This window comes from Erythranthe guttata, chromosome 8, assembly GCF_056151865.1.
Source record: "Erythranthe guttata isolate IM_541 chromosome 8, IM_541, whole genome shotgun sequence".
NCBI classification, from domain to species: domain Eukaryota; kingdom Viridiplantae; phylum Streptophyta; class Magnoliopsida; order Lamiales; family Phrymaceae; genus Erythranthe; species Erythranthe guttata.
The window spans coordinates 8502211-8517276 of NC_142540.1; the positions used below are offsets into that span (position 1 = coordinate 8502211).

At 32.8% G+C, this 15066-nt stretch overlaps 1 protein-coding gene across 1 annotated transcript; it reads left to right on the forward strand.

Moving 5' to 3' along the window:
• Positions 1-13249: 13249 nt before the first annotated feature.
• On the forward strand, positions 13250-14233 carry LOC105951145 (RING-H2 finger protein ATL78). The gene has a single exon (XM_012974534.2). The coding sequence runs from the start codon at positions 13279-13281 to the stop codon at positions 13975-13977; it is 699 nt and encodes a 232-aa protein (XP_012829988.2). The 5' UTR covers positions 13250-13278; the 3' UTR covers positions 13978-14233.
• Positions 14234-15066: the final 833 nt, after the last annotated feature.

Genomic DNA, 15066 nt, shown 5'->3' on the forward strand with positions numbered 1-15066 from the left:
TTCTATTTCCCCCTTGTAAGCATGTGAATACCTGTAAGGGAACAGTTGCTTAGGGATTGCATCTTTCTTCAGGATAATGTGGTGTTCAATACCTCTTACAGGTGGTAAAGAGGTAGGTTCTTCAAATAAGTCCCCAAACTCAGTCAAGAGTTCCTCAACCTTGGCATGTGTCTTTGGTGTAACACTATCCCCAGATAGTGAAAACACATGGTCAATATCTCCCTTCTGTCCACCTTGGATCATCTTATACAAAGAATCTGCAGTAATGAGCTGCCAATCCACCTTTTCCTTAGCACCAGTGATCATCACTCTTCCTTTTACAGTCTGTACTTCAATGCATCTAGTTTTGTAATCAAAAACCAGAGGATTGCAGCTTTGTAGCCAGTCACATCCCAAGATGATGTGGTAGCCTTCCAACTTCAATAACCTAAGGGAGAAACTGAATTCTCTGCCCTGCATCTTCCACTTGAAGTTGTGAATCCCTTGATCACTAACTAATTTCCCTCCATTAGCTACTGTGACCCTCATAAGAGGAGCTTGTTGGGGTGTGCAACTCAAGTCCCTGGCTAACTCCATCCCAATGAAACTGTGGGTGCTCCCAGTGTCTATGAGTATGTTCAACTTGCTGCCTGCATACTCACCATACACTTTAATTGTGTTAACTACAGAATTGCCCATTAATGCATTGAGTGATACTTGAACATCATCTGTAGACTCCTCTTCCCTCATTTCTTCTGATGTAGGTAGTGATTGGTAGTGGCTCAGCTCCTCTTCTTCAGTCATTAAAAGGTATATGTGACTGTGTTGGCACTTGTGGTTGGGTGTGTAGGACTCATCACAGTTGTAACAAAGTCCTTTCTCTCTTCTGGCTCTCATTTCAGGTATGGTAAGTGTTTTTCTTTGGGGTAATAGGGCTGGTGGTGTATAGGGTGTATTTTTTGGTGGTAGAGTTGATGGTGTTTGGATGGGATTCTGCCAAGGTTTTCTGGTAGGCAAAGGTGGGTGTAGGGGTGGTCTGTATGGGTAGTTGGATTTTTTGGTGATGGCTTCAATGGTAAGGGATTGTTTTCTGGCCATATCAATGAGCTGGGGTAGGCTATGGATAGGAAATAGGGAGAAGAAGCTTTTAATTTCCCCTGGTAAGCCATTCATGAACCCATGAATGAAATAGCTCTCATCATAGGTTCTGGTATTGAGAACCAATAGATAACACCTGAGCTCTTCAAATTTCTCAATATATTCCTCTAGTGACTTTGTGACCTTTAGGGAATGAAATTCATCTAAGACATTGCCCTCCTACAATTCTTCAAATCTGGAAGTAACCAAACTCACAAACTGCCCCCAGTTCAGATCTCTGTTTCCCATGGTAACATGATTATACCATGAGGCTGCTTTACCCTCCAAATGTAAAGAAGCCATAATAACTCTTTGTTTCTCAGGGATGTTTGGAATTAATTGGAAGTAATTATCACACCTCAACAGCCAATTTCTAGGGTTGGTCCCATCAAATTTAGGGAAATCAATTTTTGGGCTAGGATTGAAACCTAAAGAGAAGTGTTCTTGATTTATACCCATTTCAAAAGGCCTCTGCAATCTTACCTCAGGGTTGTGTCTGACTGCAGGTTCAGGTGAGGTGTTGTTTGAAGTAGAGGTAGCACTGCCCACGATGGACTTGTCTCTGTTGTAATGCTCCATCCTTTCCACAGCCTTGGTAAATTGCAGCTGGAGCTTTTCTTGGTTGGCCTGGATCTGCTGCCAAGCATCGTGTGACTTCTGCATCTGTGCTTGGCCCTCCACTACAGATTTGGTAAGTATGTTGAGTTGATCTTGAAAATGAGCCTCCATTGCAGCCCTTCTTTCAGCTTCTTCCTGTAGCTTCTGTTCCATATGTTTGGCTCTAGTCTCAGTCATTTGTTTCCCAGTATAATGAAACGAAACCTTGCTTCTGAATACCAATTGTCAGATTCTACCTAATTCTATGATAATTGTAGATAGAGATAGATAGAAGAAGATAGAAACTTGGAGAGAAAGATAGAGGAAAGATGTAGAATATGATAAAATCTGCTTAATCTCATTGTTGCATAGCTGGTTACATATATAGCCAAAATTCTGCCAAAAGTGCAGTACAAAAAACGCATAATCATTCTAACAAACCCACTCGTAGAGTGACAAGTGTCAATTTCCTGTCACACGGAATCTTCATGAATTTCAGCAACTTCACGCGCGCATTTCAGCATCTTTCACGCGCCCCACTCCCTCACGCGTGAAGTAACGCGCCCCTCTTTCCAAAACGCTGTCGTTTGGTGCGTATTCAATTTCTAATCCCAAATCCCCCTCAATTGTCCTCAGCTCTTCCTTCCGTGCCCTAGCTGTTCTGAGTCCCCTCTTTCCCCAGGCCATGACATAATATCTTATAATTAGTTAAAAAAATCATATTTGTACAATTTTCCTAATTCTGTAATGATCCTAGACAAATTAAAAAAAAATTAAAATCTAAGTTAATGATAAATAATTAATTAAAAATACTATTTAATTAAATCATCCACAATAATTGTTGATTTTAAATGCCTAACAAAATTCGCTCGTTCTGTTACTTATTAAGACATTTAGGTGTGGTAACAAAATTCTTGTGTTGTCACAGTAATTAATCTACTAAAAGCATAATAAAAAACACAAGAATTTAATGTGGTTCGGATACAAACGTACCCTACATCCACGAGGACTTGCAAACTAGTTCATATTTACACTGTACATTAACAGGACTTAATAAAACACTAAAGACTCCCTCTTTATGTTATACGTCGTTCTTGCACACGACTCGAACATGTTGATAATCAAAGAAATTCCTCTATCCGCACTCTTGGACTCCTTCCAATGTTGAACTCCCTTAAGACGTAGGATCGACCTCTCCCGAGATCTTTTAAGCACTTCTCCCGAAACGCCGATCTTCTTTATGGCCTGGTAGAAGAAACCCGTTCTGTTGCCACACCTGATGTGCCGACAGGGCTGCAGCACTGGTCGCACTCTTCATAGCCTTTATGCTGGGATTGTTCTTATTAAATCTCCATGGGACTCATATGAGGTGGAGGGTCTTATATAGGCACGAAATTACCACCTAAACCTAACGTGAGCCCTAACAAATCGATTTAACTAGGTGATAGAATCCTAGTCGATTTCTACTTTTATTCTAGATAAGTACAAAACATACCTAAATAGAATATAATACATGGAAAGAAATCTAAGTCCTCATAACAACATTACAAGAATAGGACTCTAATTAATTTCAAAACAAACATGGAAAACAAATCTTTGCCAATCTTTAATTTCCACGTATGGCGGATTTCTTCAATCTTCACTAACGGAAATTTGGCGCCAACAATGTCCCCCTTTAATATAGATTAGTTAGAATCCATGTTTAAAAATAACCCCCCCTACAGATGAGATTTACTCCCCCTGTAACATAGATGTCACTTTTCTTCGCCCATCTTTATCTTCTATTTGAGCGTCCCATCACGGGGCATGTTACAAAGCAGCGGAATTGGGTGAATGTGGTAACAGACTTCAGTCTCAACCTTCCTTGTAAACACACGTCATCCAATAAGCAAAGCAAATAAATCAAAACCCAAAATCAGACACTAAGTATATCTAGTAACCCGCTCTGATACCAATTGTTGATTTTAAATGCATATCAAAATCCACTCGTTCAGTTGAGACAGATTACTTGTTACGACATTAGGTGTGGTAACATAATTCTTGTGTTGTCACAGTAATTAACCTACTAAAGCATAATAAAAAACACAAGAATTTAATGTGGTTCGGATACAAACGTACCCTACATCCACAAGGACTTGCAAACTAGTTCAGATTTACAGTGTACATTAACAGGACTTAATAAAGCACTAAAGACTTCCTCTTTATGTTATACGCCGTTCTTACACCCGACTCGAACCTATTGATAAGCAAAGAAATTCCTCCATCCGCACTCTTGGACTCCTTCCAATGTTGAACTCCCTTAAGACGGAGGATCGACCTCTCCCGAGATCTTTTAAGCATTTCTCCCGAAACACTGATCTTCTCTATGGCATGGTAGAAGAAACTCGTCCTGTTCCCATACTTGATGTGCTGACAGGGCTGCAGCACGGGTTGCACCCTTCAAAGCATTTATGCTGGGAATTTTCCTATTAAAGCTCCATGGGACGCATATGAGGTGGATGGCCTTATATAGGCACGAAAGTACCACCCCAAACCTAACTTGAGCCCTAAGAAATCGATTTAACTAGGTGATAGAATCCTAGTCGATTTATACTTCTATTTTAGATAAGTACAAAATATACCTAACCAGAATATAATATATGGAAAGAAATCTAAGTCATAATAACAACATTACAAGAATAGGACTCTAATTAATTCCAAAACAAACATGGAAAACAAATATTTGCCAATCTTTAATTTCCACGTATGGCGGATTTCTTCAATCTTCACTAATAGAAATCTGGCGCCAACAATCTCCACATTTGGCATAGATTAGTTAGAATCCATGTTTAAAAAGAACTCCCCTTGCATATGAGATTTACTCCCCTGCAGCATGGATGTCACTTTTCTTCACCCATCTTTATCTTCTATCTGAGCGTCCCATCACGGGGCATGTTACAACGCAGCGGAATTGGGTGAATGTGGTGACAAAGTCGTCTCAACCTTCCTTGTGAACACACGTCATCCAATAAGCAAAGCAAATAAATCAAAAATCCAAAATCAGGCACTAAGTATATCTAGTGACCCGCTCTAATACCAATTGTTGATTTTAAATGCGTATCAAAATCCACTTGTTCTGTTGAGATAGATTACTTGTTACGACATTAGGTGTGGTAACAGAATTCTTGTGTTGTCACAGTAATTAACCTACTAAAATCAGAATAAAAAACACAAGAATTTAATGTGGTTCGGATACAAACGTATCCTACATCCACGAGGACTTGCAAACTAGTTCAGATTTACAGTGTACATTAACAGGACTTAATAAAACACTAAAGACACCCTCTTTATGTTATACGCCGTTCTTGAATACGACTCGAACCTGTTGATAATCAAAGCAATTTATCCATCCGCACTCTTGGGCTCATTCCAATGTTAAACTCCCTTCAAACGGCGTAGCGACCTCTCCCGAGATCTGTTAAGCACTTCTCGCAAAACGCCGATCTTTTTTATGGCCTGGTAGAAGAAACCCGTCAAGTTGCCACACGTGATGTGCCGACAGGGCTGCAGCACGGGCTGCACGCTTCAAAGCATTTATGCTGTGATTTTTCTTTTTAAAGCTCCATGGGACTCATATGAGGTGGAGGGCCTTATATAGGCAGGGAATTACCACCCTAAACCTAACTTGAGTCCTAAGAAATCGATTTCACTAGGTAATAGAATCCTAGTCGATTTCTACTTCTATTCTTGATAAGTATAAAAGATACCTAACTATAATATAATACATGAAAATAAATCTAAGTCCTAATAACAACATTACAAGAATATGACTCTAATTAATTCCAAAATAAACATGAAAAACATATCTTTGTCAATCTTTAATTTCCACGTATGACGGATTTCTTCAATCTTCACTAACGGGAAATCTGATGCCAACAATAATGTTCATCTTAATTTAAGTTAAAAAAAAGTTTGTTAATAACAATTTGATAATAAATGAAAAAAAGGTTAAAGGGAAGAGAATAAAGAAAAAAAAAAAAAAAAGGCAAACCACGCTCAAGAGACGCGCTCAGGAGGGCGAATGCCAACTCCCTCCGCCTTTCCTCCACGCCAATTTATTAGAAATGGAATTGAAGATATTTATCCATTGGAACTAAAATATGAAAAATATAACATTTTCTTTTTCTCTTTTTTCCCCATAAACTAAAAAGATCTATTTATAATTTACTTTTTTGCTAATAAAAATTACAAAGCTGATCAAAAGATCTTATGCATCAATTATTTACATTTTTAGTCATTTTGATATTCTATCAAACATTTTGTATAGCAAATACCACGTGCATCACATTAATTAGTTTATTAGTAATATTGCTTTTGAAATACCACCAATTCTCTTTTATTAAAAAGAAAAAAATAAAAACAAAAACAAATATAGTAGATTTAATTTAAATATTTATCTATTTGTTGTAGTTAGTGTGATCCAGCCACAAAGTGATAGGGTCTAAATAGCATCTTGATACTGTATACTAGAATAATTAAATTTAGCCAAAGGCAACTTTGTTGGAGATATTTGATTTCTTTGCTTTTTCTTTGCCAACTTGTTGAAGAGATATATATCTATCATAATATCCAGCATAGGGTTTATTACATTCATCACCCCTATATTTGCTATAATTATTTAAAAACATTCATATATGTTATTAATATTAGCCAAAATCTTGGCTTTTTTTTTTTTAGCAAACTACCCCCTAAAACTCACCATCTAGGACTTGTGTGCTAAGAAATTATCACACACACACACACACACATATATATATATATATATATATATATATATATATATATATATATATATATATATATATATATATATATATATATGATATTATGCTAATATTTATAACACAATAGTAATATAGGGGTACTAAATGCAATAAATTACTAATGTGATTTTTAATTATTATTATTTTAATATGTCCTTTTATTTTATTTACATATTTTGGTCTATATATGTCCCCTAAAAAATATAAACACAATTATAATGTACAATTGCTAAGTTAAGTATTTTAATAATGTACCATGTCCATATTACATTATATTTTATTTCGGGCGAATAGCAAAAAGGCCCATCACATGGGACTTAAATGCATTTTGGTCCACAAAAAAACAGTCTCTCAATTAAGTCTATCCCCATGTCTTTAGTCTAAAATACCCTCAATAATATAATTCTTATCAATTCCACCCATTATGTTCTAACTTCCTTAATATTACACATTGACCCCGTATTTAAACAAATATATCACATTAACCCCCAAAACTTTTTTTTTTTCAGAAAATAATTTTTTTTCTGAAATATTCAGATTCCGGCCAGATTTCCGGCGTTGACCGCCGGAGACCGCCGTTGACTTTTTCTTTTTTTTTTTTTTTGTTTTGAAAATTTTTTTTTTTTCCTGAAATTTTTTCCGGCCGGTCAACCACCGTTGACCGCCGGTCTCCGGCGTTGACTTTTTTTTTTTTTTTTTAAATTTTTTTTCTTACAAGAAAAAAATATTTTAATTAATATTACTGTTTTAGCTACTAAATTATTGTCTCAGACAGTAATATTATTGTTTGGGACAGTAATATTATGAATATTATTTTTCCGAACAGTAATATTATGAATATTATTTTTCCGAACAGTAATATTATTAATATTATTGTCTAAGATAGTTAAATTACTGTTGAAGACAGTAATTTAGCATCTAAGGCATTATTTTTTTTTAAGAAAAAAAAATGAAAAAAAAGTCAATTAATAGTGTCTCCAACAGTTAAATAACTGCTGGAGACAGTAATTTAGCAAACGAATACAGTAATATTAATTAAAAACATTTTTTTTAAGAATAAAAAAGTGAATTAACAGTTAAATCACTGTCTCCAACAGTTATATAACTGCTGGAGACAGTAATTTAGCAAGATACAGTAATATTAATTAAAATATTTTTGAAGAAAAAAAAAAGTCAATTAACAGCTAAATTACTGTCTCCGGCAGTTAAATAACTGCCGGAGACAGTAATTTAGCAACCAAGACAGTAATATTAATTAAAAACATTTTTTAAGAAAAAACAAAATTATAAAAAAAAAAAAAAAAAAAAAAAAAAAAAAAAAAGTCAACGCCGGAATCTGGCCGGAAAAAAAAACATTTCAGAAAAAAAAAAATCTGGAAAAAAAAATTTTGGAGGGTTAATGTGATATATTTGTTTAAATCCGGGGTCAATGTGTAATAATAAGGAAGTTTGAGCATAATGGGTGGAATTGATAAGAATTAGGGTTAAAATTGGGGTCAAAATTGAAATTAGGGTTAAAATTGGTTAATTGATGAAATTGGGCTAAATTGGGGTGTAAATCATGAAATTGGAATTGAATTGGGTTTCAATGAATTGGGGGTAATTTTGGTATATATAAAAGGATTTTTCTTATTTGCAAATAAGTTTGAATGGGCAGGATTTATTTGAAAGACAAAAAAATTGGATGTCCCTATTTTAATTAAGTTACCTTGTCATGAGCCTATTTGCCATTACCCCTTTTATTTAATACTAATTTAATTCTTACTTATTATTATTGTTTTCTCAAAATAGCTTAAAAAGTTTGGAAATATATTGCATTTGAACTCCTATAAATCTGAGTTAATTACATTTGAAACCACAAGTTGCAATAATCCAAAAGTTTATTATGGGTCCCCCCCCCCCGGTTCGCTTTTAGTGAGATAACATATATATGAAGATAAACTGATGATAGAGAAAGCAAATCATTTTTAACCTTATAAGGCTCTTGATATGGAGAAGATTAAATATATTATTTGTTATATATAGTATCTATTATGCTTGTAGAGTATCTGATTGAGATTGCAAGTACATCTAGGTTATTGTTGCTACCTCTAATTAGCACGATAATTAATATATAATTAACCCTTTACATTTAATTAATTAGATATTACATTAATCACAGAGATTTGATAGTTGTGCTGGCTACTTAATTCCTTTAGAGTCTTTTGGCTAAGATTATTTAAAATATTGTATAAGCTTCTACATCTGATGCAAGATGTTTTAGGAGCTGATAAACAATTAAATCTTATTTTAAAAATTAGTTTTTAAGGTGTCTGTATATGTATTAGCTTATAAGTTGTTTTTAATTTTTATAAGTTCTTCAGGTGTTTGGAATTAAAAAAGTCTGTTTATCGCTATAATGACAAAAGAGTACATGACGCCATTATAACTGTTAAACTTATTGGACTCAAATACTTTTGTTCCTAAAATATTATTATAATATTTACAAATTAATTTTTCAAATAATAATATAAAATTAATATATTAATATAGACTAAAGGTTGTAAAAGAAATATAAATTTTTTTATAGATAAAAGAAATATAATTTATTATTGAGATAATAAGAATATTCGGGTGTTTTATATACATTTTTATAAAATGTGAATAGAGAATAATTTTTTTACAATTATTATGATAATTATATTTTAACTAATAATTAATCTTGATTACAAGAATACGTTGTTTTGATAAAATATAAATGTTATTACTTTTTAGTATTATGAAATATATTAAAGTATTTGAGGACAATTTTATATTTTGAGTGTTCTAATAAATAATCAAATAAGTACTTATAGAAAAAAAAATAGAGTGGAGGTACTTTTTTAAAATCATTTTATAAGCAAGCTCCTAACAACTTACTTTTGGGAAAAATAAGACCTTTACTAATTCATCTTATAAGACCTTTTACCAAATACTTTTAAAGGTACTTTTTTAAAATCATCTTATAAGACCTTTTACCAAATATTTTTAAAGAGCTTATACGCTCTTAAACATTTTATCAGAAATATTTAGGAGTTTATAAGTTGTGCCAAACAGGCTCTTAATCTCTATTACGTTGCAAGAGAAACAAGATCAGATCCTTTTGGGACCATTTTCACACTCAACTTTTATTTTTAAGAAATTTTGTTCGAACTGCAACTCGATCAGACATTAATATATATATATATATATATATATATATATATATATATATATATATATATATATATATATATATATATATATATATTATATGTAATAAAAATTAGTACCTATCATGGATTTCTCATTATTTTATTTTTTATTTTTTTCTGGCAGTTGGGGTTTTGAGCAAGAAAAGCCAAAAGGGAAATAAACTAAATATATATAGTTTAGTTTATCTTTTTACCACACACTCAGAACTCAATGGAGAAACTTCTATGTTCCTTGTCAAGTATCTGGGCCCCGACCAGCATTTTATCATTTTCCACGTGGCAACCCTTTTTTTATTTTTATTTTTATGCACACAGAGTGGGTGGGACCCAGTTTGAAGCATATTAAATTATTGATGTCTTAGTGGTCAACCCTGATTTAGGGAGATTAATAATTAATCCTGGTGTTTTATGAGAAAGTCTTGACCTTTATTAATCTAACTTCAGATGTTTTATCTGATTTTGTCAATAAACACACCTCTTTAACAACATATATTTTGAACAAGGAAACCCCTATATATTTTGTCAATAAACACACCTTTTTATCTGATTTTGACTTTTTTTTTGAACTTTTTTCCGATTTGTTTCCACCGCAAGAGCCCCGCGGTCAACGCTGATACGTCTTCGACGACGTTGACTTTTTTTATTATTTTGAATTTTTTTCTTTCCACCGTCGTTGACTGTTGAGAGTAATGCTATTATAATTGACAGTAATATCATTGTCAACCACACAACATTATTGTCAATTACAATAATATATATATATATTTTTATTTTATTTGCTTTGTTGTACCGTCAACATAATAGTATTATTGTCGTTGACAATACTATTACTATCTAGTATTGTAATATTATTGTGGTTGACAATATTACTGTCAACCATAACAATACTAATATTTTTGAATTTTTATTTTATTTTCCCCTGTTGACTGGTCAACATAATAATATTATTGTATATACAATAATTTATTATGTAACATAGTGATTTTGTTGTTTAATATTATATTGCTAGATAGTAATATATCGATATTACTGTCTATATTATTATATTAAACTATAATATAGGTAATATTAATGTCAACAACAACAATAGTAATAAAATTGTTTTACCAAGCAAAAAAAAATTGATTACAAAAAAAAAAGAAAAAATTAACGTCACGGGAGACCGATGGCACAAAAAATAAAAAGGGCGAATGACAAAAAGGCCCATCACATGTGACTTAAATGCATTTTGGTCAAAAAAAAAACAGTCTCTCAATTAAACCCATCCCCATAGCTTTAGTCTAAAATGCCCTCCATAATATAATTCTTATCAATTCCACCCATTATGCTCTAACTTCCTTAATATTACACATTGATCCTGGATTTAAACAAATATATCATATTAACCCCCCAAAATTTTTTTTTTCAACAATTTATATTTTTTTTTCTGAAATACTTTTTTTCCGGCCAGATTCCGGCTTTGACCTTTTTTTTTTTTTTGAAAACTTTTTTTTTCCTGAATTTTTTTTCCGGCCGGTCAACCACCGTTGACCGCCGGTCTCCCGCGTTGACTTTTTTTTTTTTTTTGATTTTTTTTTTCTTAGGAAAAAAATATTTTAATTAATATTACTCTCTTGGCTACTAAATTACTGTCTCAAACAGTAATATTACTCTTTGAGACAGTAATATTATGAATATTATTTTCCCGAACAGTAATATTATTAATATTATTAATATTATCGTCTAAGACAATTAAATTACTGTTGGAGACAGTAATTTAGCAGCCAAGACAGTAATATTAATTAAAATAATTGTTTTTAACAAAAAAGTTAAATTACTGTCTCCGACAGTTAAATAACTGCTGGAGACAGTTTTAGCAACGAATACAGTAATATTAATTTAAAATATTTGTTTTAAGAATAAAAAGTCAATTAACAGTTAAATTACTGTCTCCGACAGTTAAATAACTGATGGAGACACTAATTTAGCAACGAATACAGTAACATTAATTAAAAATATTTTTTTTAAGAATAAAAACGTCAATTAACAGTTAAATTACTATCTCCGACAGTTAAATAACTGCTGGAGACAGTAATTTAGCAACGAATACAGTAATATTAATTAAAATATTTTTGAAGAAAAAAAAAGTCAATTAACAGTTAAATTACTGTCTCCGACAGTTAAATAACTGCCGGAGACAGTAATTTAGCAGCCAGGACAGTAATATTAATTAAAATATTTTTTTTAAGAAAAAACAAAATTATATAAAAAAAAAGTCAACGCCGGAGACCCGCCGGTCAATGGCAGTTGACCGGCCGGAAAAAAATTTCAGAAAAAAAAGAAGTTTTCAAAAAAATTAAAAATCAACGCTGGAGACCGGCGGTCTCCGGTGGTGAAAATTGGGGTCAAAATTGAAATTAGGGTTAAAATTGGTTAATTGATGAAATTGGGCTAAATCGGGGTGTAAATAATGAGATTGGAGTTGAATTGGGTTTCAATGAATTGAGGGTAATTTTGATATATATAAAAGGATTTTTCTTATTTCCAAATAAGTTTGTATGAGTTGGATTTATTTGAAAGACAAAAAAGTTGGATGTCCCTCTTTTAAATAAGTGCCCTTGTCATGGGCCTATTTGTCATTTACCCAAATAAAAAAATGAAAAAAAAACCAGAAAAAAAAGTCTACGTCGCAGGAGGCGAAAAAAAAAAAGAAAGAAAGTCCATGTTGGGGACTAGCGGTAAACGGATGTGATAGTCAAAATTGGAGTCGAAATTATTTTAGGAGTCAAAATTAAATAGTTAAAAATTTGGGTTTAATAGCATTAAATGGATGAAATTGGAACATTTTAAAGTTTGAGGAAATAGTTTAATCGTTTATACACTTCTAAACCTTGTGTGAATTTTTTTTCGTAAAATAGGTTTTTTAATAGACGTGGATATGAATAAGAAGCATCATAAATAATAAGTGTCCAAACAAACGTACAAGTTCAATTTCAACTAGTGCATATTACAATGCAATTAATTTAGGGCTAGTTTCATCTTTTTTATTAATAAATATTCTGTACTTATTTTTATGGGATCTAATATTTTTTTTACTAGTTAAAATGATAGCCAAAGACAAAGATGTATGTTGATAAACATCTTGCATCTAGAACTTAACTATTTGGCCATACATTCAAGTTATCTAAAAAGGAATTAGAAAACCAGTAACTACGATTAATAAAAACTTACTAGCTACAATGGGATACAATAATTGCCTATGATATGACTTATTAAATTAATGAAGAATTCGTATTTTTTGTTCATGTATGTTAACATATATATATGCCTCTATAATATAAGAATAAAATATGGAATAATGGAAACCTTGAGATATCTTCAATCTTGAAAATATATTGTCTGCCAATAAAGGTTGAGCCAACTAACTATTAACACATTAATATTAGTTTCAAATAAAGAATGAACAAATTATTAAAAAAATATAATCCCCACCCCCCACAAAACCTTTTTCCTCTATAAAAGCCCGTCACATGCATCCACCTCCTTAGAAAAAATATTCAAAACAAACCAATATGGCAGCTTCTTCTTCTTCTTCTTCAATTTCCTCACTCTCAACTTCCATAATGCAAGAACTCTTAGTAATCAACTTCCACTCATCAAGAAAACTACTTCTCCACAACCCACTATACACCACCCCACCCCTACCCACCCCACCCCCATCCCAACAACCACCTCGGCAAAACAACACATTCGACGCTAACGTAGTCATGGTCCTATCGGTGCTATTGTGCGCCCTCATCTGCTCACTCGGCCTCAACTCAATCATACGGTGCGCCCTCCGGTGCTCGAGCCTTGTGGGGTCCGCCGAATCGGCCGACAGCCCACAGGCTCAGCAGTGCCAGCTGGCGAACACGGGGATCAAGAAGAAGGCCCTCAAGACATTCCCCACAATAAGCTTCTCCGCCGACCTCAAGCTGCCGGGACTAGACACCGAGTGCGCCATCTGCCTCTCGGAATTCACAGCTGGCGAGCGCGTGAGGGTGCTCCCCAAGTGCCACCATGGATTCCACGTGCGCTGCATTGATAAGTGGCTCAACTGCCACTCTTCTTGCCCTACTTGCCGCCACTGCCTCATCGAAACCTGCAATAAAATCGTCGCCTCCACTACTACACCTCGTACTACCACCCAATCATTAGTTGTTGTTGAGGAAGTTTGTGTCAGGATTGAACCTCTCCATCCAGAAGGTTTGATTCGTAATTATCAAACTTAATTAGGATTAATTAATTACATAGATATATATTCTGTATCATATAGTAGATTAATTTTCTTTTTCTTTTTGTTGTTGTTTCTTCTTTTTTTTTTTTACAATTAGCTTAGGGAGAGATTGGATCGTGTATATTTCAATATGATCATTTTCAATTTTTTATTTTAATATTATCAATCTATATGCGCGCGTGGGTGTATTAATTTATACACGCGCGTGTACATTAATAATGTTGAAATATGAATCGAAATATTATTTGAAATGTACGAATTATTGATCTATCTCTGCAGACAATGAGGGCTGGGTAGTGCTATGTTAGGTGGAAAGTGGCAATTAACATTTTGCACTAGCTAGGGTTTTCAATTATGGGGCCAGCAGCCAAATAATATCATTAATAATTAAGTGTATATAAGATTTTCATTTGATCTCTACTTCATATATGTGATTGATTGTGATTTCCGGCCAGCATGTTGATATAAAAAAAAAAAAAAAGATGCATTATTGAGAACAATATATAAGCACCAATGTCACATCACACAAATTTTTGTTGCATGATACATTTCATAATCATTGATTATGTGGTTAAAATTTTCTATTATAATTTAATTTAATTTAACCCTTTACAAAACTAAAAAGAATGCCTAATTAATTAAATAGACAATTAGGGAGTGAATATACAATACATATATACATATACATATATATGGATGAAGCTTCTGAAAATATTGTTGTCTGAGTCAACACTCACCTACAAAGTATAAAAGGCTGATTAAATTCGTAAAAAAACATGATTAATTACAAAAGGTAAGTCCACTGAAATTGGATTAGCCAGTGTTTTGAGAGTTAAATTGTACAGTTGTCATGCTATTAGAGGGGCATTTGCTCAATAATTAGCTTAATTAACCAAAGAATGGAGAACATTACTAATTAATGAATGCCTTCTCTCAACATTTTATAATTAGCATCAGCCAGTTTAATTGAAGAAATTAGATGATTGTAAAGGATTCGAGTATTGGAGATTTGGAGTGGATTTCATGTTGGATATATGACTCCTTTCTTTTTATTCACTTAACTAAGTTTATGTTAAACAAAATT